This window comes from Truncatella angustata (genome assembly GCF_020726525.1).
Source record: "Truncatella angustata strain MPI-SDFR-AT-0073 chromosome Unknown BKA67scaffold_6, whole genome shotgun sequence".
NCBI lineage: Eukaryota > Fungi > Ascomycota > Sordariomycetes > Amphisphaeriales > Sporocadaceae > Truncatella > Truncatella angustata.
This window is the reverse complement of record NW_025763386.1, coordinates 2,535,542-2,561,613: the sequence shown is the minus strand read 5'-3', so window position 1 is coordinate 2,561,613 and position 26,072 is coordinate 2,535,542. Positions and strand designations below refer to the sequence as shown.

General features: G+C 48.6%; 7 protein-coding genes across 7 annotated transcripts; 2 read left to right on the top strand and 5 right to left on the bottom strand.

Annotated features, from left to right (window-relative positions):
- Positions 1–1,121: 1,121 nt before the first annotated feature.
- BKA67DRAFT_661006 (glycoside hydrolase family 47 protein) lies at positions 1,122–3,039 on the bottom strand (the record flags this gene model as incomplete). The annotated part of the gene is made up of 4 exons (XM_046107741.1): positions 1,122–1,705; positions 1,760–2,356; positions 2,404–2,585; positions 2,636–3,039. The coding sequence occupies 4 exons, from the start codon at positions 3,037–3,039 to the stop codon at positions 1,122–1,124; spliced, it is 1,767 nt and encodes a 588-aa protein (XP_045956523.1).
- A 2,916-nt stretch (positions 3,040–5,955) lies between these two features.
- On the top strand, positions 5,956–10,423 carry BKA67DRAFT_693421 (uncharacterized protein; the record flags this gene model as incomplete). Its single annotated transcript, XM_046109247.1, has 3 exons — positions 5,956–6,024; positions 7,657–7,753; positions 7,956–10,423. The coding sequence occupies 3 exons, from the start codon at positions 5,956–5,958 to the stop codon at positions 10,421–10,423; spliced, it is 2,634 nt and encodes an 877-aa protein (XP_045956522.1).
- Positions 10,424–11,297: 874 nt separating this feature from the next.
- Positions 11,298–12,365, bottom strand: BKA67DRAFT_520799 (chaperonin 10-like protein; the record flags this gene model as incomplete). Its single annotated transcript, XM_046098217.1, has 1 exon — positions 11,298–12,365. The coding sequence occupies one exon, from the start codon at positions 12,363–12,365 to the stop codon at positions 11,298–11,300; it is 1,068 nt and encodes a 355-aa protein (XP_045956521.1).
- Positions 12,366–16,936: 4,571 nt separating this feature from the next.
- On the bottom strand, positions 16,937–17,849 carry BKA67DRAFT_521591 (ebp domain-containing protein; the record flags this gene model as incomplete). Its single annotated transcript, XM_046098287.1, has 2 exons — positions 16,937–17,275; positions 17,454–17,849. 2 exons carry the CDS (start codon positions 17,847–17,849, stop codon positions 16,937–16,939), a joined length of 735 nt encoding a protein of 244 aa, XP_045956520.1.
- Positions 17,850–18,205: 356 nt separating this feature from the next.
- On the bottom strand, positions 18,206–19,585 carry BKA67DRAFT_520282 (uncharacterized protein; the record flags this gene model as incomplete). Its single annotated transcript, XM_046098168.1, has 3 exons — positions 18,206–19,269; positions 19,334–19,496; positions 19,550–19,585. The coding sequence occupies 3 exons, from the start codon at positions 19,583–19,585 to the stop codon at positions 18,206–18,208; spliced, it is 1,263 nt and encodes a 420-aa protein (XP_045956519.1).
- Positions 19,586–22,194: 2,609 nt separating this feature from the next.
- On the top strand, positions 22,195–23,100 carry BKA67DRAFT_661001 (uncharacterized protein; the record flags this gene model as incomplete). Its single annotated transcript, XM_046107740.1, has 1 exon — positions 22,195–23,100. The coding sequence occupies one exon, from the start codon at positions 22,195–22,197 to the stop codon at positions 23,098–23,100; it is 906 nt and encodes a 301-aa protein (XP_045956518.1).
- A 437-nt stretch (positions 23,101–23,537) lies between these two features.
- BKA67DRAFT_573391 (heterokaryon incompatibility protein-domain-containing protein) lies at positions 23,538–25,820 on the bottom strand. Its single transcript, XM_046103350.1, has one exon. It carries the CDS (start codon positions 25,697–25,699, stop codon positions 23,558–23,560), a length of 2,142 nt encoding a protein of 713 aa, XP_045956517.1. The 5' UTR covers positions 25,700–25,820; the 3' UTR covers positions 23,538–23,557.
- Positions 25,821–26,072: the final 252 nt, after the last annotated feature.

Genomic DNA, 26,072 nt, shown 5'->3' with positions numbered 1-26,072 from the left:
CTTCTCCTGAGAAAGATGATGGAGATGGCTGTCAAGTGTGCACGTGGTCATCGCAGCATGGGTTCATTGGTCCTGTGTTGTCCCCATGAGTCGCTGCGGCTCGGCGGTCTTACGCCCAAGCGCACAGATCGCCGACGTGGTACACTAGCCAACATCGAAGGCGTCAGTCTTGAAATCTCGCACTGTCTATTCACCCCACGTATTATGAGACTATCTATTCGCTATCTCAGGTCGTTCCTATTCCGTCAAGTCCTTGGTTTCAAAAGTGGCCGACATGTTCACTTTTGCGCGCGGGCATGATGCAGCTGGCTACGGAAACCAAAGATCAAGACTCCAGATGCGTACGATGTATGCCCGTTGAAGATGCTGAATCGATCGAGAGATATGGGCCAGGGGGTTACTACTCAGTCCAGATATGCGACCGTCTTGACCCGGACCGCTAATACTATGTCGTTCACGAGTTGGGCTTTGGTGGTTAGTCTACGGTGTGGTTGGCTCAAAATTCTAAAGTCGAAGCTTTTACACGTTCAACAGAGGTCTTCACACCGATTCTCGAGAAACAGACTCGTTGGTTACAGAAGCTCATGTCAATAATTTCCACCAGCGTCGGTACCTGTATGGCTGTTCTCTGCGTGTCCCCTAGTGGAATTGCGGGCGACCAATAAAGTCCTCACCCATCAGTCGAATTGATGGACTAATCCTCTGACTCTGCTGGCATGTCGCACAGCTCTTGGAAAGTACCATCATGGATCTAGGGAACCATCGCCTGAACCAGTGGATGAGTAGAAGATTATTGTTGCATGAGCGGAGTCTTGCTTCGATACACCGCATGTTGCGGCTGGCAGAAGACTGTGTGCTGAAATGTTGATTGACTTGACATTTATGTGCTCTTTTTAGTGTGTACACATTGGGAATGATGCGCTCACAGAGAGTAAATCGTGGGGTCTGCATATTTCTCATATCTTTCCAAGCGATCCACATCCAGGCGGTCACATCCCGGTTCGTTTTACAGCGCGCAATGGCACAACGGCTCCGCCATATTTGCCTCAGTAACGCAGAGCACGTATGTAAACCCTCACGGAATTGGAGGGATTTGCTCCCACGATTTACACGTGCGCTCTTCAAATTGGCCTCCCTGCAACTTTAAAGGGATGCCCTTCTGTATTGAACACGAATTGATTATCGTGACTTGCTGAGACCTGCCAAGGTCCTTCTTCAGCTTGAATTAAGTAACTGTATTTCAAGACCTCAGCAAACACGAAACTTTCTTGACTGTCTAGAAAGGATCCACCATCAATCGCGTTCACGTCAGAAATAGCCGTGAGTCCCGCGCCCGAGAAACATGTGGTGTTGATCGCCTTGAACGCGTCCCAGGCCCAATCTTGATACATGGTGTCGCCTGTGGCACGGTAAGCGTAGTACCAACTTTCGATGGCTTCGGGCCGCAGCTGATAGTCACGGCCGGTAATCCAAAAGCCAGACGCGCTGTAGAACGATAGTTGATCGGAAGGCGGCTCTGGATTGTATGTTGCATTTGACAAGCTCCTATCATCTTTCCAAGCGAACACATCAGGCCCAATGCCTGTCGATGTACCGGTATAGAGCTCATGGCAGCTGTATGCGAGTTTTAGGCCGAAATCAACGTAGTCCTGTCGGTCTAGAGCAAGACCACCAAGAATAAAGGTACCACCAGCGAAACACGCAACTAAGAGCCGATGAGCGGGGATCATTCCACCGGTTTTGGGCCAGTTTGACTTACGATGCCCTGATACATATGTAAAATTATCTTTTTCTGCGTATGCAGCAAGGAAGGTCAAGTCTGGTCGTGTTGACGGATGGGACGCGAGGTACTTGATACTTGAATCTGCCGCAGTTGTCCAATTGTTCTTATAATCGTTGAATCGATCTGTATCGTACATATACATCTTGATCAAGTACTCGTAGTAACTGTCGTCGCTGCCACTCCAACCTCCACTGGAGTCGACAAATGAACCATTCTCGATAGCCACCCTGGTACCACGTAGACCTGGCCATGGCTCGCCGATCTCCTCAGGCGTTGGTCTCAAGAGGTAGGATTGAGCCTTTTGGGCCAATTCGGCATATTCCCTTCTGCCAGTCTTGTCACTGAGCCTAGTCCATTCAAGAACCAGGCTACCGAAGGCCGCCAAGCCGTTGGTCGTACGATCTGTGACTCGAGGAGGCTCGAATAACAACTCGTTGATAGGTATACCTGTTGGTGTATTGAATGCAACTTTCAGGTTGTCAGCCAGATGTGTGGCTTGATCCAGGATAACTCCTAATATCGTGTCGTTCACATGGAACTTTTCCGCCATGGAAGCAGACAGTAAATCATGGGCTAGGCAATGTGAGAAGCGAAAATATGTCCAAGATTTCGATACGGACCTGAAAGCAGACCTCCCATATATCGTATCGTAGTTTCAAATAGCGAGACCGTGCGGTCTACATCGCTGACCTTGTCAAAATTGATTTTAGGAATATAGTCAACAATCTGGCGGACGGTGTCTTCGTCTTCCATAATTATCGCTGTGGAAAGGGCGTCTATCGCACTCGCACTCCAGCCATTCCTGTTCTAGTATCAATATTATGCCCTCCTAAGACCGTGACAATTTCTGACCTGTCATTCACGTATGTTTTTGAGATAGGCTTCAAGGAGTCATGGGGAAACGCGAACTCGTAATAGCCATTCCAGGCATGACGAAAAGCATCCTTGACAGTTGCGGCCCTCTCTGGATTCGACGTGTAGTTTCCTCGCACTTTATTATCCGCGTTGCCCGAGCGCTTCGATGCTGCACCCACAAGCCCGCCTACGATAGCCGCAATGACAACAAGACCACAGACAGCAGCAATTAAAATGATTTTCGGGCTGAATCGCTTCGTCTGTGTTGGTTCCAGGTCCACCGTGCTTGCATTAGACAACTCGTCGGAATCCGATGCCACGTCTGGTGATTGATTGCCGTCTAATCGAACGAATTTGATTGCTGGCTGTTTGTGAACCCGATAAAGCTCATCGCGAGCCATGCTTGTAGCTCTAGTGCTCAGGAGAAAAGAACGTTCAGAAGCCCATGCAGAATATCACAATGAAGACGACAAACGAATGTGTGCTAGAATTCGAAGAACGAAAACAAAGTCCCAAAGAGTGGCATGGGGGGGTGAATGCAGGCCCAAGGACCCTGGAAGAGCGGACCCATCTTGCCTTTGATCGGTTAAATGATCCGTACGGGCGCTAACTTACATTGCAATAGAAAATAATCCCTGGACTGCAAGTTCCGGATGGAGCAAACTTGTACATATGACCCTAACGAGGTGCACTTTTCGTATATGCTTTGGCAAGGGTTTACAGGCCCCCGGTACAATGGGTACCCACGGCCCACGCTATAACGTAACAAGGCAAGCCCTCAACTCCGAAGGATCGTCAGCGTGTTCTGTGGTTCTGACGTATAAATCTCTTGGTCTGGCTGTCAATTGTTGCTGCCTAGCAACTCCCGCTTCTTGAATTTATAAGCTGGCTGGCTGGGTTCCATTATGGAAATGTCCGAGTGCCGCACCGATGCCATTCGCTATGATCTATATAGCATCCATTCATCACGGAATCTAGTACAGCTCAATGGCAAAGCTGCTCAAGTGGCTTTAGCCAATGGTCAGTATCGCATAATCGGAGCGGTGCTAGCTGTAGGATGCACTGAACCGGACGCAAGTCTCCTAGCCCAAGGAACGAATGGTCGACAATAGCGTCGATTCCCGTTGTTGATTTTTTGTTGTACTTGGTTTCTTGGTTCGTGTTCCTGTATGAGCCATGCGCTGTGTCCTTGAACTTGGGTAGTGTATATCTCGAGTTTACCCTTTTTCGTTGATGGGCATGTTCAGAATTTTGACTTAGATCCAAAGAGTGTACAAGACAAACTTGAATTCAAGCGATTTGGTTCATGGTGCAATGGCCAGTTGAGGCGCGAATCTAAGTTCGCAAGTGGGTTAAGTGTGCGAGGGTAGGTAGGAGAAACGAAGCACTATTGATGCCAATTAGCAAATGAAGTTGCTTCTCCACGTTTAACACACGTAAAACCACCAAGACATTAGTAGATGACGTGACACAATCTCAACAAGCCTTGGCTGATTATACTACGAAAGTTAGGTTTAGTCTAGTCCTTATCTTGAAGAGAGAAAAGACGAGGACGCCATAAGCGTCCGGTGCTCTTCTCAAAGCGTGTGTGAAAGAAGTATAAATTTCTAAGGTTGCCGTCGCTTATACAAAAGCAGGAACTATGAGATCTTGTACCTCCTTCGAACTCAACTACCACTATAGCCGCATGATAGCTATCATTAAGCCCCCCTTTTTACCTCAAGTTCAAGCAGTGTGTAGCATTTCTCGGCGATGTAGTCGAATGCCACTGGTATATTGGAAATTCGCCAAACTCAGAGCGACTGCGATAGGTAGAGGTTGGTAGTGAAAGCCTGCTGAAAGGGTGGTTCATCGTTACCCCGGAAAGCTTGTGCCTCGTAAATGGCTCAAATATTTGTGGTCACGATCCTCATAGCCGTCCAAGAGTCTCCCCTCAAAATCGTCACAAATCAGCAGCATACAAGCGATATTAAGAGCATACGGGAGACTGGCAAAGATCTGCATCCATATGATCCATAGTAACGCACACCTATTTGTGGAGTACTGCAAATACTCAATTGATATGTAACCCAGCATGTGAAATGAGCTATGGAGGCTCTTGAACAACTGAAGAAGAAAAGGTCCTAATATAATGCCACAGACAATAGTAAAACTGCCTGTGGTTGCAAAGATGCAAAATCCCGCACACTGACACCTTTCCTATCAAGATTGCCAAAAGCAATTAGCTTGACGAAGCCTAGCCAACTGGTTACCAAAGAAGAAGAAAAAGAGCATAACCGGCTTGGCAGTCTCTTTAAGAGTGTGTCAGGTGGATAAGGTATAGAGGCCGCCAGATGCATACCAGAACTCAGTGCCAAGAAGAGAATGCATGGAAAAAGGAAGGCGCTGTAGTTCCTCTGCCATGCCTAGAAAGTGCTCACGATCCCGAATAAGATCGATTGCATCGCAAGCTACTTTTCTGGGCCGACCTTCAACAAAATAATTTGATGGGATTTCAAACAACGCGATTTCTGAAAATAAGGGTTTCTGGCCAACATTGAGTTGGAAATCAGTGATACGAACATCCTTTAGAAGTGTATCTGTGACAGCATTAGAGATGTCTCCACGATGAACTCTGATAGTTGTTAGTAAAGGTCTTTGACGGTGTAACCAAGAGACAACCAAATTGACAGAGACAGAAGAGGCCCAGAGTCAGACATGGAAGGAATGGTAAATCAAGCCTGAACTTGACAAACTCCGTTAGATGACAGTCAGGTATTTCTGGACATTCCTCCACTGTTCCCTATGCGGCCATGGTCGCTATTGTCGAGCCTCCTTTGACGCCGAGTGAATGACATTTTGACCAAGTCCATTTTTTCTCTAAGGTTAGACTAGTCCAGGGACTGTCAACGTCGAGACAGGTAAGGCCAACGATACTGTCGACCAAATATTACGTTCCAGACGACGAATCTAACACTGTCTTGGCCCTGATTTGTCCACTCAATCGTTCATATAATAAATTTCTTATTCTTACGAGTATCTGTTCTCATTTTGTAGTGCGCCACTGTATCGAGTCAGTGTGCAAGCATGCACACGAGGATTATAAGTGTCGCAAATACAGCCAGACATGCCATGATCTCTGAAGTAGATTATGTGAAGAGCTGCATCTCAACGTAGCCTACCCATTCTCAGCTGATGATCTTGTGCATTACTTCGTGAGGACAACGCGTATTTTGAGTGATTCAACAGCGGTTGGAAAGGCACCCAAAAGATGGTTTCGTTCACACTAAAGTCGCAAGTAAATGCAATCGTTTTCTTTGAGTAGCTCTGATTTAGCCATGAAGGCGAGGAATGGCGCTTATGATCCCATGCTCGAAATCAGGCAACCCCCTCAGCCGGATCAAGTAGTACGTTCGTCCGCCACATACAAATGCCTATTGCCAGCTTACTCTAGAGGCAATCATACGTCCGTACATTCATTTAAAATCATTCAAAACTCACTTCAATCAGACTGGACTTACGAGAATGGCACTTCAATATTTCACAACTTGTGTTGTGTCGGCTGACCTGGGCTTCTACTTCACCCAATGGGATCCTATTCGTCCATGGCTTCGTTAACTGTTAATTGATTCGTATCGCACCTTACCTGGAGTCTACTATTAGCTATTAGCTCGAAACATCCCTGTGATTGCCAACAGATTGCTTGGCTATTTCCCTGCAGTTTTCTTCTACCATAAATCAAGCTTTTTTGGTCTCGATCAATCCCAGGGGTTCAGAGAGTCCCGTCCTTGTAAAAATCTTATAAGGCATCTATCTATCTATAAAGTAGGTTGCAATAAATTCGAGGGGTTGTCGAGTTTCTCATCCATTTAAGCAGCGATTTTGAGTGGTTAAATTGCTTACGCTTAGTTGTATAAACATCGCCTGAGTCTCCGATAGGATACTTTATAACGGTCCAGATTTATTGCAACTTACTGTAGCAACGCGTATAGCGCCAGGGATTGGAGAAATTTGGAAGGAAAACATTCAAATACGAACTCCGGTGTTGTGAGAAACTCTTCATGTGTCCTCTAGCTTGACCGTGCCCTCGACGTCCTGAGAGAAATTGGGTACTAGTACAGTGTCGCCGGTTTTCATTTTGACGCAATGGTACTGTTGTTGTGATCTGTATGCGTTTAACGTTGGATTGTTGAGTCTTTCTTTATTTTGATCTCTCCCAGAAGCATAAGATACAGTGACCAGTTGATAAGCCCGCTCAATCGATGTGACATTGGCAATAAGGAAGAAGTTCGCATTCGTTGTCAAAGGCGACGTTGGCAGCGCGGAGCCGGGTAAGATAGCCGTCGAACTAGGATGAATGGATGCAAAGTTGCTAGAATGATCAGCAGCAATATAATTCAGATGATTCTGAGTGGTATTGAGGTGCGCCTGTGTCAAATTGATATTAGCGGCATTGACGTGTTGGTTCGCAAAAATGATGTGGAGTGAAAAAAGAAACCCACCTGCAAAAGCGAGCATGTCAGGTATTGTCAACATCCTTGCCCACATGGTACAAGATGCTGTTAACGTTGGGCTGGCTAGACGGTTCAACGAAACGGCTCTCTCAAGGATCTCTTGACCTCGCTAGGTTCTTATACCCTCCCGAGTACGTCTATATGAATATTCCTATGCTGTCAGATATCTCACGTGCAAACTAACTTACCATAGTTATGTCGATAAGAACGCAAGTCTAAATTCAAACTTTTTAGGGACGTGATATTGTGTGGTATGTATGGGTTCCAATCACGTAAATACTCTGAACATAGCTCGAAATGATTCCCTTATCCAAACCTTGGATTCACAAGTCATTGATCACACCAGCAAAATTTGAAGGCTCAAGATTCAAAAGCAGAATACAAATTTCTAAATGTGATACCCGATTCTGGATGGCCGACTTGGACCACTTGGGTATACAGTCGTTTGGTGGCGCATCCTACATTACGAGTTATCATAATGTCAATCCCCACACAGTCACCAAACTAATCATTAATTGACAGTAGGTTCGGCGGAATGTCAAGGACAACGGTGTCGTGGGAGATGGTGTCACTGATGATACCGATGCTATCAACCACGCTATATTATCCGATCAAAATCCATGTGGGGCTAACTGTTTTTCTTCTGCGTATGTAGTCATTGTCGTTGATCACGCCATTCACTTGTTACATTGCTGAATCCGCACTAGACTAACCTAGTCGAGAGCCGGCTCGAGAGTAGAGCTTACACCGGTGGCTGTCACCCTACAGCCTTGAATATTATAAGATCTTTGATTGAGGGTGGCTATATGAAATATATGCTATAGTCAACCAAATTGACACAAGAGATATGAAGACGTTATCTGACAACCAACTTGCGGCCCTGGCCGGCCAATATTTTGCTCCGGTCGGTCTGTACCAATACACGAAAAGCTTGCCATTTTTAGGGACTTTGCAGTGCAACAGGAAGGTATTGGCGGCGGGTGAATGGACGGAGATTATCGTCGAGTACACTGTCGGCGCCAGTGGTCTCGCAGATGGTGCGTGGATCAAGGGGACATTCAAGTTCTACTCAGATTGGGCCTTATTTCAGACTTCAGACCCACGACGGGACAATTATGTCTCTGCCGAGTATGTGCCCGGTGAGCTGCATCCTGCTCAGACTCCAGCAACGATTCAGGATCTGGCAGTCAGATTCGATCAAAAGGGCCACGAGCGTCCATTTCAGAAGGCAGTGATAATTGATGTTGTCGACGGTTACATGAACCCTGGCGACAAGATCATTATTCGTATGGGCGACAGGCGTTGGGGCGCACGAGGCACCCGTGTGCAGACGTTTGTGGAAAAAGACTTCCTCATGAGATGGTACATTGACCCTGTGGGAACATCACGCTTCGCACCTATCAAACCGGACATAGCCTTCAACATTTTGCCAGGATGTATTTCGAAAGTCAAAGTCATCACACCACGCTTGGTGAAGCCGCAGATAACTTTTCCAATTCATTTGCACACCGAAGATTCATGGGGCAATGCGACAACGGACCTTGAAGGATTGAAAGCGCGAATCGTACTGGCGAAAGAGGGTGCAGAGCCCGCATGGGAACAAACACTATCTCTGCCTGATGAAGGTTGGACTGTAGCCAGTTCGAACATCTCATTGCCTTTGGACGGCGATTACAATCTATTAGCATCTATTGTGGACGGGCATGGCTCGGTCCTGACCGAGATATCCGAGCCCATAACCGCAGATTCCGTGCTACCGGTCCCCCGCACCTTCTTTGCTGATCTACATGTCCATTCAGATGACACGGTGGGCACTAACTCGACTACCTATAACTTCTCGTATGCCCAACAAGTCGCCGGCCTCGACATCGTCGGCTACACGGCTAACGACTTCAATATTACGAAGCAACGGTGGGACGCAACTCTCGACATCATCAAGAACACCAATTCCGAAGGCAAATTTATTCTCTTTCCTGGAACCGAGTGGTGCGGCAATTCTGCCGCGGGTGGTGATCACAACGTTGTCTTCCTTGACGACCCCGATATCACACCGCCAGAGTTTCCATTTGACAAGCACGGCAATGTCGCGCGGAGCTTCGAGTGGAACGAAGATGGCCCCGCGGAACTGACTCCTGGCGCCTGGCCGCTAGATGAGGTTTACGCCACATATGCTCATTCGCCGGAAAAGCACCTTCTGATCCCACACGTGGGTGGACGAAGATGTAATCTGGCCTGGCATCATCCGCAACTCGAGCGACTCCTGGAGATCGGAAGCGCCTGGGGCTTGTTTGAATGGCTCTTGCGAGATGCCAACAAGCGCGGATGGAAGCTGGGTGTGTCTGCAAATTCAGACGAGCATCGTGGCCGCTGCGGTGGCGGTGTTCCCGGAACCGCCGTGTTCGGAACCAAAGGGGGACTGACCGGGGTGCTATCTGATCGATTGGAGAGAGCCGGAGTGGCCAAGGCGCTCCGCTCCCGAAGAACATTTGCGACGACAGGAGAACGACTTGTTGGTCTGGTACGGACAGAGGACGGGAAGTTACAGGGTGATGACGTGGCTGTCAAGGTCGCTAATGGCGTTTCTCTGAACTATGGCTTCTACGGAGCCAGCGGGTTCGAGTCAGTAGAGGCATGGGATGCCACAGGCAAGATATTTCATCGCGATCTACAACTCGAGGCAACCCAGACCACTTCAGGTCCAACACATAGAAAACTCCGAGTCAAATGGGGTGGTGCCCGTCTTTTCGACAGATACCGCGAGGCTGTTTGGCAAGGATCAATTATCGTCTCGGGAACGTTGATCGAACATGTGCAACCATTTGGCGGTGTAGTCGACAACCCCGAGGAGGTTGTCAGACTCGCCTCTAAAACGCAGGTCATCTTTGATACTCATACAAGCGGCGACTTTGATGGTGTCGATATCTACTTTACGGCAGACTCTGCCGCACCGTCGTCAGTCAGCGTCACCGGTCATCTGGGCGGATATGTTAAGGTCGGCAACGCCCTGGATGGCAATCCCCATATATCTCAACCTACTTTCAGTTTACTAGCCACAACTGAGGAGATAGGGCAAGTGGGCGGCAAAAAGATCGACATCAGGGGAGGCGCAGAGCTATTTGTGTCTGTTGAGAGCCTTGTCGACGTGCACTTGCCAAATCGTGTTCAAGGGGACTTTCGTATTGCTCCGGAGAGCCACGCAGCTGGGGACAGCCAAGCTGTTTACTTTGTAGGAAGGGAATATAACGGCGGGAAGGTCATCACAAGTCCTATCTTTATTACGTATGAGAATTAGACGTGAACATTTTAGACACTTTCGATCGCATTATCTTGAGAAAGTCCTGTCCTGTATCTGGACAGAAGTCAATCTTGTTTCCTTAAAAACGAATACCTTGGACGATCAATTACAGTAATTTAATACCAAGATTATGAAGAAATCATATGTTCATAGATTTTTTCCAATGTGTTTCTGATCATGAGCCTAAGATTTGCGTCTAAAAGACTGGGATTGATACATTTGCTCAGATCATGCATGTCCAACATGGCATTCACCCAAACGATCATACGGGAAATTTAATCGAAGAATAGTGCCCTAGAGTGCGCATGTTTTCATCAAGTGTATATTGAACGGCGACACTGAAATTTTTCAGGCATGAAAACGCCAACTAATTATCCTAGTCGCTCAATGAACTTTGCTGTGCCAAAGTCGATGTCGGCGGCAACAACATCATTCACTAATCCTGAAAAGGTTGGCGATATTGGTTCGATCAATGGCAGGCCTTGATAAGACCGTTTCGCCGATGTTTTGACGTGCTGGATTGTCCTTAGCTCTCCATAGGTCAATTCATTACTTTTTGCCTGGCTGTGTAAACATTTCCCACCCTTCCAAGCACAATCAGATTTCTTAGCGATCTTCCCTTCACTTACGGTGCCGGCTTCTGCCAGTGTCGAGGACGGCTTCTATTGAGGATGCTTTATAATGTGCTTAAGTGCCTCTATCGAAAATTCTAACCGCTGCTTTCACACTTCCAAATCTATTCAGACCATGAGACAAAACCCGATCACTAGTCAGTCAAGTTCTGAGACGAGAGTGACCTCCATAACTCCTTGAGCGCCGATTTCTTATGCACAGCCCAATTTCCATCCCATTTCTCTTCTCAGATTGTATCTTACTTCAACATATCTACAACCAATTTCTTTCCTACCATATCGCCACCTTTTAATCTCTCGAGGCCCTTTTCGACAATGTCCAGACCTCCACTAAGGACTTCGATCTCTGGAAGCTGGATCTCACCAGAATCGACCAAGCGTGTCAGATGATCCGCGTACACTGATGACGCCGGATTCAGAACAAATTGCTTCATCTCGACGTTGAGAATCTCAATATTTTCCGAGACATCCATCTTCGGGGCCCAGGCCAATGGTGCGAATCGTGCAGATCGGGTAGTAGACAAGCACCGCAGCGCGGCGACTGCTGTCTTCGCGCCAACGAGGTCGACAGCCAGGGTGATGTCGTCTCCGGCATGGTCTTTGATCTCATCCACAATATTTTCCTCCGACTTTCCATCGCGTACCACAACATGCTCTGCACCGAGGTCCAACAAGGTCTTCGCAGTCTTCGCGGAGCTGACAGAAACGACGCGCAAACCACTGCGCCTTGCTAATTGAGTCAAAAACTGCCCTGTAACCGAAGAACCGCCCCAGATAAGCATGATCGGAGCATCAGCCGGCTTATGCGGAGGAGTACCAGGTGGCGTCATAGGTAAGCCATGATACGGCAGTGGAATCTCAAACCACCTCCAAAGCGTCATGGCAGCTGTGAGGCCACACACGCCCAAGCATGCAGCGTCTGTGAACGACATTTCCGATGGCATATGAGACACTGTGTGCTGAGGTACAATCACATAGTCCTGGAAACAGCCTGCCCGGCGATCCCGGTAATATGTCGAGGTCCACACACGATGGCCAGGTTGTAGATGTAAAACACTGGAACCAACTTCCTCCACGATACCGGCCATCTCACGCCCTGTGATCCATGGAAGTTGTGGTAGACAGAAGTTGTAGTCTACCGACTTGTAGTCAATCTGGTTCAGGCCGACGGCACACGCCCGTATCTTGACTTCATGTTCAGCCAGGTAGGCCGGTGTCGCAAAGTCAGGTCTGAGCTCATATTTCCTTTCATGGTTGACAATGAGTGCCCGTTGCGTAAATGTGGACGGTTGCAATTCTTTGATCATGACTGTTGCTTTTTGCTTGGATGAAAGTTCTGGTTCCGTGACTGGCTGTACCAGTTGTGTCACAGTCGCGGTCATTTCTAGGCTTTTAGGCAGGGGTAATCGCTATTGCTAAGCAGTGCAAGGTTACACTGCGCTGTCCGAAGCGAAAACGGCAAGTTGAATGACGTTGGAGAGATTGCGTGCTATGGCGTGCTGGTGAGTATAGCGGAGTTAGGGTCGCTCGAAATGGTCAACGTTACTTGATAGTTGGCATGACATATACGAACTGTCGGAAAGTCCTGAGGGTTTATATCAATTAGTTAACATGCTTAACAATGATTTCGTAGTGTCCCGCAGTTTCCAGATGAGGCAATCTTGTTTCGCCCCCGATTCCCGGTTCCCGGATGCGATACATGACGATGACTATCGCGTTTGGCAGCCGGGCTCCACAGGGAATGAAGCGGGCTGAGTGCTTCGGCACGTCTTTTCGGATCCCTCCGAACTGCTTGGTGCGTATGTTTCTACTATCTAGTGCAGCTATTGGGGTCTACTATTTTAAAATTGTGGCATTTCGAACCTGAAAAAAGGCAGCCAAAAAGAAAGGGGAACATCACCTCCGCGCTATTCCCTGGGCTCTTTGTAAATCCGAGTCTCTCGCGATGAACCATATCGACCTTTTTGCTGTCGGATCAAGACTCGTCTGCCGATAACGAACAGGTCGGCACGTCCGACTTGGCATCCGTATCTACAAAGCCTCTCCAGAATGACTATAAGGGCCAAAGTTCGACGTCGATCTAGATTAGTCTAACTTCGGAGGGATACCAAGGCTCCTTCAGGCCCTGGCCCAGGTTGTCGGGACTTATCTTGATTGTTAAATGCAGCGCATATGATCAGTCGGTTATCTTAGCGCCGGTACTTATACTTTACTCTGGATCGGAGATCGCAGTTTGTGATACGTAGATTTGTCGGTTTGAAACTAGCCGCACGATTCCTGTCTCCAGCGGAAGGCCAGCAGGTATGACCCTCAACACACCGATCACTTTGGAATGAGCAGTTGTTTAACTTTCGTCACGGTTCCACCCCATCAGAATTGTCGTCAGAGGTTATGGATACAGTAGAAATAGTAAGAGTATAAGAGGGATCCATGAAATTCCCAACAGATATGCCCCTGGCGATCCCATACGCTAGCCATGTGAATCTGCCTCGTCTGATCAAGCTGGGCATTCCATAGGAGAGCTGAGACTTCCATAATTGCCAAAGGCCTCGATCAGTTGCGATACTTTCTTGAAAGTGACCGAGATCACAATGACCGCTGAAGCGCCAGCTTTAGGATTGTTTATTACATTCCATTTGTCCCGATATCACTTCTATGGAACCCGACGGGGTAGACATCGGCAGATGCCATATACCGACTTCTTCTGCAACGTCCGGCATGCCACACAGATTTAGGATGCTCCAACTGTGATCACTGTTCACTGTTTTGATGAGTCTAGATTTGCCATAAAACGTGCTACCCATTGGCAAAGCAACTAGGTGGACAGATAAGAGGAAGAGATCACTCGTAAGACTTGGATAGGAACCAAAGTATCACATTCAAGGGTAGCTTAATGATGTGACCAATATATCCCCCAGATTCCATGTGATGGTCGCTCTCTGCGCCATCGGCATATCATAAGTGGCGATTATTCATGATATACATGTGGGAAGCAACCTCACATGTTGAGTGTGGCTGCACGCCCCTCAGCAGTGGGACAGTCATACTCTTCCCAGAAGTCGACAACGGTGCGGAAGAAAATGCGCCCAGCGGAAGTGACTGTCATTTCCCCGGGAAAGTCTGAGATGTGCTTGTATCTCTCTTCAGATTGCACTATGAATAACACTCTGCCACTGCACCTGTGGTTGATGGAAATTCATTAAACGGAGGGCCATGATGAAAGAAGGACGATAACCACATTTAGGCTGCCGAGGAGAAGTGGCGTCAATTCAGGAAAGTGGACGCAGCCGCATTCTACGACTGTTTGGTGTTTAAGACCCTAGAACCTGGCTCTGGCTTTGTCTTGCATGGCTCACTGGCTGTCCTGGATCTCTCCCAAGCGTTTCCACAGAGTATCTATACCACTTGCTCTATTGCCGAGATTCTCAAAGGCGTTGTCTCTCGGGTCATCAAAGAAGCGGCTTATCATAGTCCTGAGGAAGACTTTATTCGCTCCTATTATTTTCCTCAAACTTTTCAGTCTTCTTGGAGTGGCATAAACCCTCGGCGTTCCGAATAGTGTTATTTAATCGTCTAGTATCTGACTAGGGGTTTGTCCGTCTGTGGCTCCGAACGCGTTCCACCATATTCCCCGAAATTATAGTATTTTAACGAGCGACAGAAATATTTACGAGAGGCCGCGATAGACTCGTCGAACAACTTATGCTAGAGGGTTGCTTTATTCGTGTACATTTTGTCACTACTTTTGAAAGGCATCTTATGTGGCAATATGATGATGAGACTTCCTTGGAGAACTTCGATCTGGGGTCAGACCTTCGCATTTCAATACCAGGTGTGCCGAAAGTTGTGGACTGAGAGCGCACCCCATGTTCCGCCGCCCTTACGATCTACTGCCCAGGGGTTAGCTAGCCATGCCGATACCGCTACATACACCAAATAGACCAGCTCTCTATCGTCCGCAGCTTTCCTCAGCAAGTAGTCCGAGAACATCTAATATCGCAACGCCGACAACCCCAGCTACCACGTACGGTGGATTGCTTCCTATCATTGTCTCCTGAAGGAGGCTACAACTTGGTTCCTCTATAGTCGCCCATATGATTGCTTACCAAGCACCATCACTCAAAGGATGACAACTGGCGACGGCCTGCGTTCCCTTATTAGCCTCTAGAAGCGGGGAGTGTCCCGTACGTGGATAGAATCGGAGGCGATGTTCTCGATATCACCAAACTACCCTTATGCACACGTTAGACTAGTTTTTGCATGGTTTGCATATCACTACCCTTTCTATCCACGTCAATATGTTAGTATCGATCATGTCACAGACTCGCAGGTTGAATAATATGTTTCCGATTTGTTGTCGCAGCGCAGCTTCGTTTCCAATATAGCATTCGCTCAGCTATGGCATCCTGTTTGTCTGCCAGGACAGTTAGGCTAATGGCTCACAGTTCTCATGCCAGCGCCCGTTCCAATGCGGCTCCCCATTATTTTCTGAAGATGTTAGACCCAAGCGCAGAAGGTGGTAAGGGCTTCATATGTAAGAAACAAATGACACATGTCCTCGTGCATGAATACCTGGGTTACGTGTGCCCTCTTCTGCCCAGATCGTGAATATATATATCCTCTGGCAGACAATCCACAACGGCATGGCATATTTGTCCGATAAGCTGCTGGTGATATAACATCAATCGCAGACGTGTTTGTGTCCGTCATGCAGATAAGGATAAATATGAGCCCATATCAGGGGACTCTTTGCACAGCGATCTGATGGGCCGAGTCAAAGCGGGCGACGAAGAGGTACATCCTGGCTCCTCAACTTTCATCCGCACCCAAGTACTGGCTAGTAAGGTTAATCCAGCTCAGCATGACTAGGGTTGATCCTGAGATCTTCCATTCTAGTCTCTACGTATTTCCTCGGCAATTGTTCTACGATGTACGGCTCTTTGAAATAAATTATCGGCAAGGTATTTCCTGGTTGAAAGAGTATACTATGCTACTACAACTAGGGTGATATTTTGAGTACATCGAGTCTATTCATCTTGTCAGCTCGATGAACGTTCCAGCGATTTCTAAGGGTTCGTCTGGACCGCATACCAGGTAGCTATCTTAGCAACGAGTGATCATGGAACAAAACGCGTCAAGACTATCGATCAAGCTTTGTGCAGTGGGTGTTTACTAAGCACAGGCGTTTCTGAATATGCAGTTCCAGAAAGAGCACAGGTCATGATCCATAGCTCTTTCTTCTTCAAGGGTCTTGCTCAAATACTCTACAGTGCCTGGTCCAAATGGTCACCCGTTGGTTAAGCACGGTCGCCGCACGTATCTGCAAATGTGGCTTCCATAATTCCAGCCGCAGGAACGTCGAGTTGATCTTGACGTGTTTAATGTACCCAAAGTGGTTATCAACTCACAACCCCGATGGAGCTCCCGGAATAGTGATTGGAGCAATTACGTGCATCTCACATGATGCCCAAGCCACCAGTCACGTTGGCTTCTTTGGCGTCCGGTCATCGTGCGCATGGGTCATGTACCCGATTTAGATAACTTGATGCGGCGGGGTTTGCGACACAGATCATATGCGGTGCGCATGTTTGCTTGCCAACTTGAAACATCCATATAGTCTGGCATCATTCAGGTGTTCCTTTCTACCACGAATCTGCCGCCATTCTGTGTCGGGAGGGTATCTAATCTCAATTTAGTTCGATTTCGCGACAACGAAACCCACAATGCGATGAGTCACAGGCTGCTCCTCAACGATATATATAAACAAATAGAGGTAAGGCTTGAAATGCTGATGACGAGAATCCTAGCGCTCAAGTCTGGATGATATAGTGCAGACAAAATTTGGTCAAATCGCACCAATTTTCGAGGCTGCACCAGCTCATCTGGTCTTCTTGACCGTCTGGGCCTTGTCCCTCGCGACGAAAGCTTCGTTGATATCCTGAGCAGCAATCCATATCGCCCATATGGGGATAAAGACCCACAGCATGTTGAAGAACACAAGGTAAACCCATTTGTACATGAAGTTGGTCGTGTCGAGATTGTAGTTCTGCGTCAACCATTCCGGGCAGAAGGTGAGAAACCCGCCATATAGTTCCATGGTCGCGACAATGATGATGAGAATGTTGGTTCGGGGGTCTCTCTTTGCGATGCCGTAGCAGATGAGACAGGCGAGCGGGCCGGCGACGAATACGGTGAGCAACTCGAGACTAATTACGGTCTGTGTAGCACGGTCGGTTAGCAACCAAAGACTTGAAACGTGCGAGTATGCTCAAGTTCAATGACGGTGTTGCAGGACGGTCTCGACGTCGTGTCCGCGACAAAATCATAATGCCCGGGCTTTCGCTTCATGCCGCCGCCACGCGAGGTGTGTTATGTAGTGACATTCGCGAACTTACCAGATCGGCACCAGCCCATCTCTTGTCCGCCTTCGCATATACCATCCACAGCTGCGCGAACGGATTATCACCGCCGGCCTGCGATCCATAAGCACGGTTGGTGTATCCCAGATAGTTGTGCGCCGTGGCGGCGAGCGCCGAGGGGTTCTTGACCGACGAGAGCGGCATCCATGAGAAGAAACAATGGTATAAGAAGCTACCCTCGAGGAAGAAATGAATCAACGCATCGAAGCCGTGCCAAATGAACAGGCCGCGGTAGCTGGCTGGGGTTGAGGCCGGAAGCGCGACGAGTGACCCGACATACGCAATCGCGAGAATGGCAACAGTGGATGCAAGGGAAATCAGAGTCGTCTGATCAAATACATCTGGTGGTAGGGAGTCGATGAACGAAGCCATCTTGACGGTGCAGTAAACAAGACTTGTCTGCTTCTCAAGATGTGTTTCCAAGCAATTGCAGCACAGAGTATGAACTGAAATACAAGTCGCAGAAATCCCCTTTCCCATCTCCCCCCCTGCCCAAGAGGTAAAAGTTCCAGGGTCCGAAATTAAGCAATGGTCTGTGCATAAGCGCCAAGCTGTATGGGGTATTTTACATATATCCTATGGTGATGAATCTACCAAAATTAGCCGTCGTAGAGTACAATTGTTCTTCTCTTCTCCTGGTCATCCGAAGGGAGGCAGTCCATTCTCTTCTGTCTTAAAGCTAGTGGTATATAGTACAGAATCATGGCAAATCAATACGTATGAACGCCTCAGATGAGCTTCCATGCACCATCCTTCACCTCAATCTTAACCTCGCGGTCCTCGTCGATGGCAATGCGGCCAGCGTGAAGAATTGCTGTGGTCGCTATTGTGTTGGTGAGTGTGGGCAGGCCACGCTTGTCGAGTTCGTCCAGAGTGACGGTACCAGCGTTCAGAGCATTGACGGAATCCACGAACTTCTCGAAAGAGATGTAACCGTACCCCGTCTGGCCATTGAAATTGCCTTCCTCATCAGGCGCGTACTTCATGTAGAAGGGGTTAAACCACTGCAGCTGACCTGCTGTGTCATCGGCGACGTCGTAGCCACGCTTTGCTTGGTTGATCCTCACTTCACCACCGGATGCCATGTAGTGGAAGTATTGGTTGCTGTGCACACCAGCCTTCTGAGGGGCAGTCCAAGACGCTGTGTAGACACCAGTGGCAATCTTGGACGGGTCGCTCTTCTTCTGCCATGTAACGAGAACAGTAATGGTGTCCTCGGTGATGGGGTCACAGCCCAGACTTGTCGCAATACCCTTGGCACCTGAAGCGGATACCTTGATGGGAACAAAGTCGTTTTGTGACACCATTGAGTCACAAATGTCGATATGATGGCTGTTCAGGTAGTATGAGATGTCCGAATCAACACCAGCCCATGCCTTGAAAGTCTCGAGTTGCGACTTTGGTTGTGACATGTATGAGTAGAAGTAGTTGAAGTCACCGAGCTTCTGCGCCTTATATCTGGCATCGGCATAGGCAGGGTCGAATCTCTTGTGGTGTTCAATAAACACAAAAACGCCCTTCTTTTTCGCCGCCTCAATCAGTTCGATATGGTGCTCGAGCGTCTTGACAGCGGGCTTAGTGATGAGAACGTGAATACCACGCTCGATGGCATACAGGGCAATGGGGTAGTGAGTGGTGTCAGGAGTGAAAATGGTGATCGCATCGCCGGGGCTCAGCGCATCGATAGCCGCCTTGTACGCATCGGGGTCCTTCTTGTCGTTTGGTGGGAACGAGTCGAATGAAGTGTCTAAGCTGTTGTATACCTTGGAGATGTTGGTATCCAAGTGTTGCCCTATCACCACATTAGAACTCCTTCTCATAGGACAACAAAACAACACATGAGACATATTGCTTACTGATAGCAGGGAACTTGGTGCCATTCGTGCCAACCATGCTCAGGTTACCAACCTTACCCCGGCGTCGAAGATCGAAGAGAGTCAAACCGACAACTCCGACCTTCTTGTCTGAGCCAGACGCGCCACCTCCAACAAAACCTGTGGTGTACTCTCCAGTTCCCACCTGGGCATTGTGTTAGTCGGCGGGTCGAGTGAGGTACCAGAGCCGATACTCACCATCAACACATTCACGAGCTTCTTCTCTGACGCCATGATGGACGGTGCTGTACAAAGCAGCCTAGATGATTGATCACTTGTTCAGGGGGGTCAATGGGCTGCAATCGGAATATGTAGCATCAAGCACTCAGGAACAGCAAAGACGGGCAGGTCACAGGTTGCCGCAATGTTCTTATAAACACCATGTACAATACAACAAAGCTCTTGGAGCTTGAGCTGTGCCGGTGGATCATTGTCTGTTCGGAAAAATTATGAGGGGTACCAATGGACTTGTCGCAGGTTGGAGACTTGGAGTAGTCCCAGGTTCAAGGGTCCGTCAGCCAACTACTGCAGCTTCCCGGTCCTCAGATCCGATTTTCATGAACCATCTTTGGACGGATAATTGTGTGAATGACACACTGTTGGGTAAGTCAGCATCTTGGCTTCTGGAACGCCATGCATACAGCAGTCCAAGACATATTTCTGCTCAACAGGAACGCACTAACGCAACACGGTATCACCCAATACGACCGGTCGCAGGCGTATCCAAGTCCATACCATACCATACGTCTTGAGTCTTGACACTTATACGCGTGCTTTGGTCAAACCGCCCACACATGACCGCGGGGTACTATGTACAAGTTTACGTTTGCCCACTCAGAAAACCAAGGCGGCGCCGACATCGCTAACAGAGTCTCTAGCGATACTTTGTCATGTAGACAATGTTCTCGGAGATTTGTTGCCGTAACGAACTGGACTGGGGACACCCACAGTCCGAATCGCCGAATCCTACTCACTAAGATAACTTGGGGGGTGAGCTGCTTGCTGGCGTTCACAATGATCTCTACATGTACCTTGGGTATTTACCCCACCAAGCCCGCCCCCACGCCAGGCCATCGCGGGGCACTGTTTATGGCCGACCACGCCGGAGAGTGGCCCGGAATTCACCCCGCGGTTCAAGGGCCAAGACGACCTGGCTCATATTCATCGCTACAATTCAAATCGAAGTCCGTCTGTCATTTGCCACGTCTAAATTTCACTTACCCTCTGCATCAGGTATCAATATATCAACTTGCAATTGCCTCAGCCATCCTCGATATCAGCCACCACCCCTCCCAATATTAGCTACAGCTAGGCTAAATCTACGCGATCATGGCAAGTTGAGTGAGGCTAAGACTAGGACGAGAGTAGATTGGCCGGAAATAATTATATGTCTTGTAATTGGTGGAAGAATCTGATTTAATTCTTCCGCCCTCACGAGAACAAGTGACATGCATTTCATTTGAGACGTCTGAACGTCGAACACCTCGCTATCACATACAAAAACTGCTTCACAAAGGTCGGCGTAGGACCCCAAGGCGGCAATTGACGGGGCTCTTGCAGTTACTTTCACGTCAGATCGTATTCACCATGCGCGATTCTGTTCTCACAATATCAATTACCTGGCGCGCGGTCAGTATCCGGCAGCGAAGAGCCGGCCAGTTGCTAACCGCCTATTAAGTTCCCCCTGTGCAGATGCCCGAACGTGCACCGGGCCCCACGATAGTCTCCATACTAGGCGGTCATAGGACATCAACCCAATTCTACGACGCTCTATTCAGAAGCAGTTGCATCGTTATCGACTGAGGGGCCCATTCATTTATATTTCGGTCGCGCGTTGGGCCCATTGAATCGCATTGAATTCCTACATGCGCTCACAGTCGCTTCAGCTGCCCCGGTCTTCACCAGCGAGATTCTCCAAAGTCGCGAGCAAGAATGAAGGTTCCAAATCCAACCTATGTCGGACCTGTTTGGACCTAGCTGGTGCCGGCAGCTTGAGTTGTCCACGGCAGTTACCTACTTCGTTCCGGAGTATTATCTGACGTGCTGCATCACAACATCTTCAGTTCTTTCTAACGTGGTTCTCACGCTTGGCCCATGCTGTCGTCTGACACTTATGCCGGCCACGTCTGTCGTGTTACAACCCCCCCAGATCAAAGGATCCCTGGTACGTGTGGCCTATGCAGGTCAATACGTGATTTGCTTCCTCTGCTTATGCTATATTATTATGTGTGGACCGCAGGTACGCATGTACTATTCCGCTGCATAGCAATGTGAACCTTGTTCTCGTCCACATGACAGACTTGACTCAAAATTCTTTCAGTTTCCAATTCTATCATAATCCAAGGTTCCCCCTAGCACTACTGCACCCCCAACAGCTCCATATATGGGCTGCTAGTCGTTAAAACAAGCAGCCAAGTGGTTGGTACCCTCGGAGCATTATTGAAGCGAGCCAAACGGGCTTGTATAAGTCAAGAAATATCTCATTTTCGTACTAGTGTTTCCCCACGCTTTTTTTAATACATGGGACTTGCAGCTGTAAACCCATTAGGTGATGGAAAAGATACTACTCCTGCTCGGAGGCAAACTTGCTCGCTGTCACATAAATAATCCTCATTTCCCATTTGCTTGTGTGACTTTTTTCAGTTTCCAGTCTACTATTTTGCCGTCATCGTCTCAAGTCTTCAAGCCATACCAGCTTAAAGTCAGTAAAGTACTACCGATCATCACTTGTCTCCACACGTCGTTGTCACACTTTCAAAGCCATCATGACTGCGTCTAACGGCACTGCTGCCAACGGCAGCTCAGCACGCCGGTCATTGCCAGTTGGAATCTATGCCCCTACTATGACTTTCTTCGACCCGGAGACAGAAGAGCTTGATATTCCAGTGATCAAAAAGCACGCAGAGAGGTTAGCCAAGGCTGGTCTTGCTGGTCTCGTGACCATGGGATCCAACGGAGAGGCTGCCCACTGCACCCGTGAGGAGAAGTTGGCTGTAACAAAAGCTACCAGAGAGGCGCTCGACGCCGCTGGTTTTACACAAACACCCATCATTGTTGGTGCAACGGAAGGCAGCGTAAAAGGCACAATCGAGCTGTGCAAGGAGGCCGAAAAGGTCGGCGGTGACTACGTGCTGCTGCTTCCCCCTAGTTACTTCCGCGCCCATACAGACGAGGAGGTCGTTGAGAGCTACTTCAAAGCCGTAGCTGACCAGAGCCCCCTCCCTCTCATCCTATACAACTACCCTGGTGCCGTTGCAGGTATCGACATGGACTCAGATCTCCTGATTCGCCTGGCTGAGCACCCCAACATCGTCGGAACCAAGTTCACCTGTGGCAACACTGGAAAGCTCACCAGGGTGGCTTTGGCCACCAACGCCAAGACCCCATTCCAAGAGGGCAGTGGCTACATGGCCTTCGGCGGCGTATGCGACTTCACCTTGCAAACTCTCGTCTCCGGTGGCAGCGGTATCATCGCCGGCGGCGCCAACGTCATGCCCAAGGTATGTGTCAAGGTGTGGAACCTCTACTCCGAGGGCAAAACCCAGGAGGCCATCGAGCTCCAGAAGGTCCTGTCCAAGGGTGACTGGCCCCTTACCAAGGCCGCCATTGCCGGCACGAAGCAGGCTATTCAGAGCTACTATGGCTACGGCGGCTACCCCCGCAGGCCGCTCAAGCGTCTCGAAAAGGCCAGAGTCCAAGCAATTGCCGATGCTATCACAGAGGTTATGGAGGTCGAGAAATCTTTGTAAAAAAGAAAAAGATTGACGTCGAATTGGTGGCCAGCACGGCAGGGGCTCGACACGCGTGATGCCGAAGCGCCACGGTGTCATCTAGAGATGATTGTCAAGTAGCTTTTGGAGTAGACACACGACTAATATAGCCTAGTAGCTCGCGTCTATAGCGACGGGCAAAGAGAATATGACCTCATGATAGAATGCAGCTCATTGATGGATTTGAACAACCCCTTTCCACATGTTCAGCTGATACATACTCCTTGGCAATCTGATGGCAGTCAACCACAGTTCTTGCGATGGCCTTTTATCCTTTGGTTGAGTGTAACCATGTCTCCACGACAGGGATTTGGGACATCCATAGAGCAAGGCGGGATGTTACGGAATAAGCTACGCCGCCAAGTCACAAGGCACCATCTGAGAATTTGATACTGTTTCACCAGGGCACCGGGTTGTCTGCGTAAATTTTTATCTTTTAACCTAGTATCAACTCAATGGGGGCTTTTTCCCGGAGAGCCTCCCACTTCTCCGTTAATACATAACCTGATGTGCGGCGATATGCTACGTGATTCTCCCATTCAATCCAAAGCACAAAATAACAATCTTCCACATATTCAATACTGCCTTCCCTGTGCTCGTATCGACCTCGAACAATTGCCACCAATTCGATCTTCTCCGGAACCATGCTCACCTGCCTATAATGCGGTTCCAGTCGACCTACAAAATTGCCTAGGTCATCTTGTAAGACCACCCCCGCGAAGCAATTGCCTTCTTCCACAGGTTCTGGAGCCATAGTTATGAACGCATGTGTTGTCTCACAAGATACGTACTGATACTGTTCCTTCAGGGCTGCTATCATTCCCTTACAAAGCACTGGCACTGGGTATTCAAGTTTTAACTCCTTCTCTTCATGGACATACCAGTATTTCTGTTTCATCGGGTCTCTTGCATACCGAGTCCAACCGGGCGGGCACTCATTAAGATAATTGTCCCATGTACATTCGATACGTCGCTTTTCCGTCGAGTTAGGGCTTTTTCTTGCATACCAGGTCGTTATTGATCCGGTGGCAACCTGGAACCAATCACGATGGGTTGAGCCATCTGCAATGAACATGATCGTGCCTTCCCATGCCATCCAAGACCAACTTGGTAGATTGTCATGCATGGACGGATGTCTACCATTCCACCGCGGACGGATGCCCTTGTCGCCCCGCCATACCAATGCCGTGTCAAAAAATAACTCTGGATGGCCGAAAAGGACACCGCCTGGAAAGATTGAATGTAACGATGTTTGAATTCCAGAAAAAGCATGCAGCACATCTCCTGGGAAGGTGAGTACACGGCTATTGAATACACCTATAAGCCAATGAAGGTCCCAGAGTTTCGGAAATTCCATATTGATCCAATCGGTCATATGGGAATGTAATTGGCTCTTCTCCACGCTACTCTCTCTCTTGTGTTCCAGTAAATGCTCATGCCAGACAGCACAATTGCAGCGCCAAGTGACTCGACCTAACTCGAATATCAAGGATCTATTGGCAAAAAGCTCTTCCTGGAAGGTCCACATACGCTGGTCGTATGCAGAACTTGGCGGCGACGGGGAGTCTGCAGCTTCTGAGAGCATCTCTCCGCCCGAAAGTCGTATAATTTTCTGTGCCCCAGCCCTTGCCTGTGAAACTCCCGGGACACCCCGGAGACCATGATTGGCGGCTGTGCCGTCTTTCGCAATAATGGTCATGAATGAACTGGAATAGATTCGATGCATTTGGTAAAGCTCACTTTCCACTGCCCGAGTATGGTCTTGAACAATGCATATGCTGTCGACCCAAAGATATCTCTCGCCAAGCAACCTGACAAGATCGAAAGCGTTTCTAATTGTTTCGGGAATTTCTTTAGCTATATCGCCGGAGACCAAGGAGTGAGGCCGTTGAACTTGCTCAAGATTGCTGCTGAGAGTGCGGAAATTCTTTGTCTGCCCCCAGGTATACGACAGCGTGATATAAGTGACCCGTCCTGGTGAAGGTACAACGCAGCCATCAATGACATCGATAAGCCAAAGAGGCTGTATCTCCTCAGTTGCTGGTAGTGTCCGATCTCGACATTGGGGCTTATGTTCTCGGCGACAGCAATCCATCCAGTTTCGTATGATATCCAAGTTGATCCAATCTTTGTCTAATAGCCGGGCCCATCCTACGTATGCTTTTTTTGAAGAATGCTTGACGAGTTCTACTTGATTTCCTCCTATCTGGCAAGTGTCCCGCCACTCTTCTCCGTAATATTTCTTGTAAGATGTATCGTAACTTATCAAAAGTTGGGCGCGTGTTGACTCGGGCCACTTGACAAAACGAATCCATCTACTTTCGTAATCTTCAATAGTGAGTGGAGGTCCGATAAGCGTGCAATCGAGCCGGGTTCGTATAATCCACTCAACATGGGAGCAGGGGCTCTTTATAACGTCTGACACCAGTCCAAGATGTACTTCTACCCATTCCTCGAAAGGGTGGTGGAAAACTGACAGGACTTTTTCGCATATATCACAATGTTCATCAACCTCGTTTCCAGGCCACGCTTGGCCATTTATCGGCACAAGTGCACTGGGGTTTTCAAGGCGGGCCATGGTAGCATCAAGCTAGAAGGAATCATAAGCAATCAGATCTGCGACAATGCGTGTGAGTTCCCGCTAATGCTCGATTTAGTCGCAGTTTGAAGCAGCTGTGAGGTCTTGTATTGCGGTGGACAGACAAAAGGTGGAGGTGGCGATGCAGGATACTGGATACCAACCTGCCAACACGCTGGACCCCCGTCAGTGCTGGTACATCTCATTGGGCCAACCTGCATGACCGGAAATTCACAGAATATCCTAGAACTGAAATTGTCTGATAGCATAGAACTTGCACTGTACCATGGCAAACTCAAAATCTCATGAATTGAAAGTCAATTACCTGCGGACAGGATTGTTGATCGGATAGTCGTACTCAGCACTGACAACG

Bases quoted from the DNA above. Each gene is read 5' to 3' on its own strand.
- BKA67DRAFT_573391 (XM_046103350.1), bottom strand. From the start codon at position 25,699: ATGGCCCGCCTTGAAAACCCCAGTGCACTTGTGCCGATAAATGGCCAA.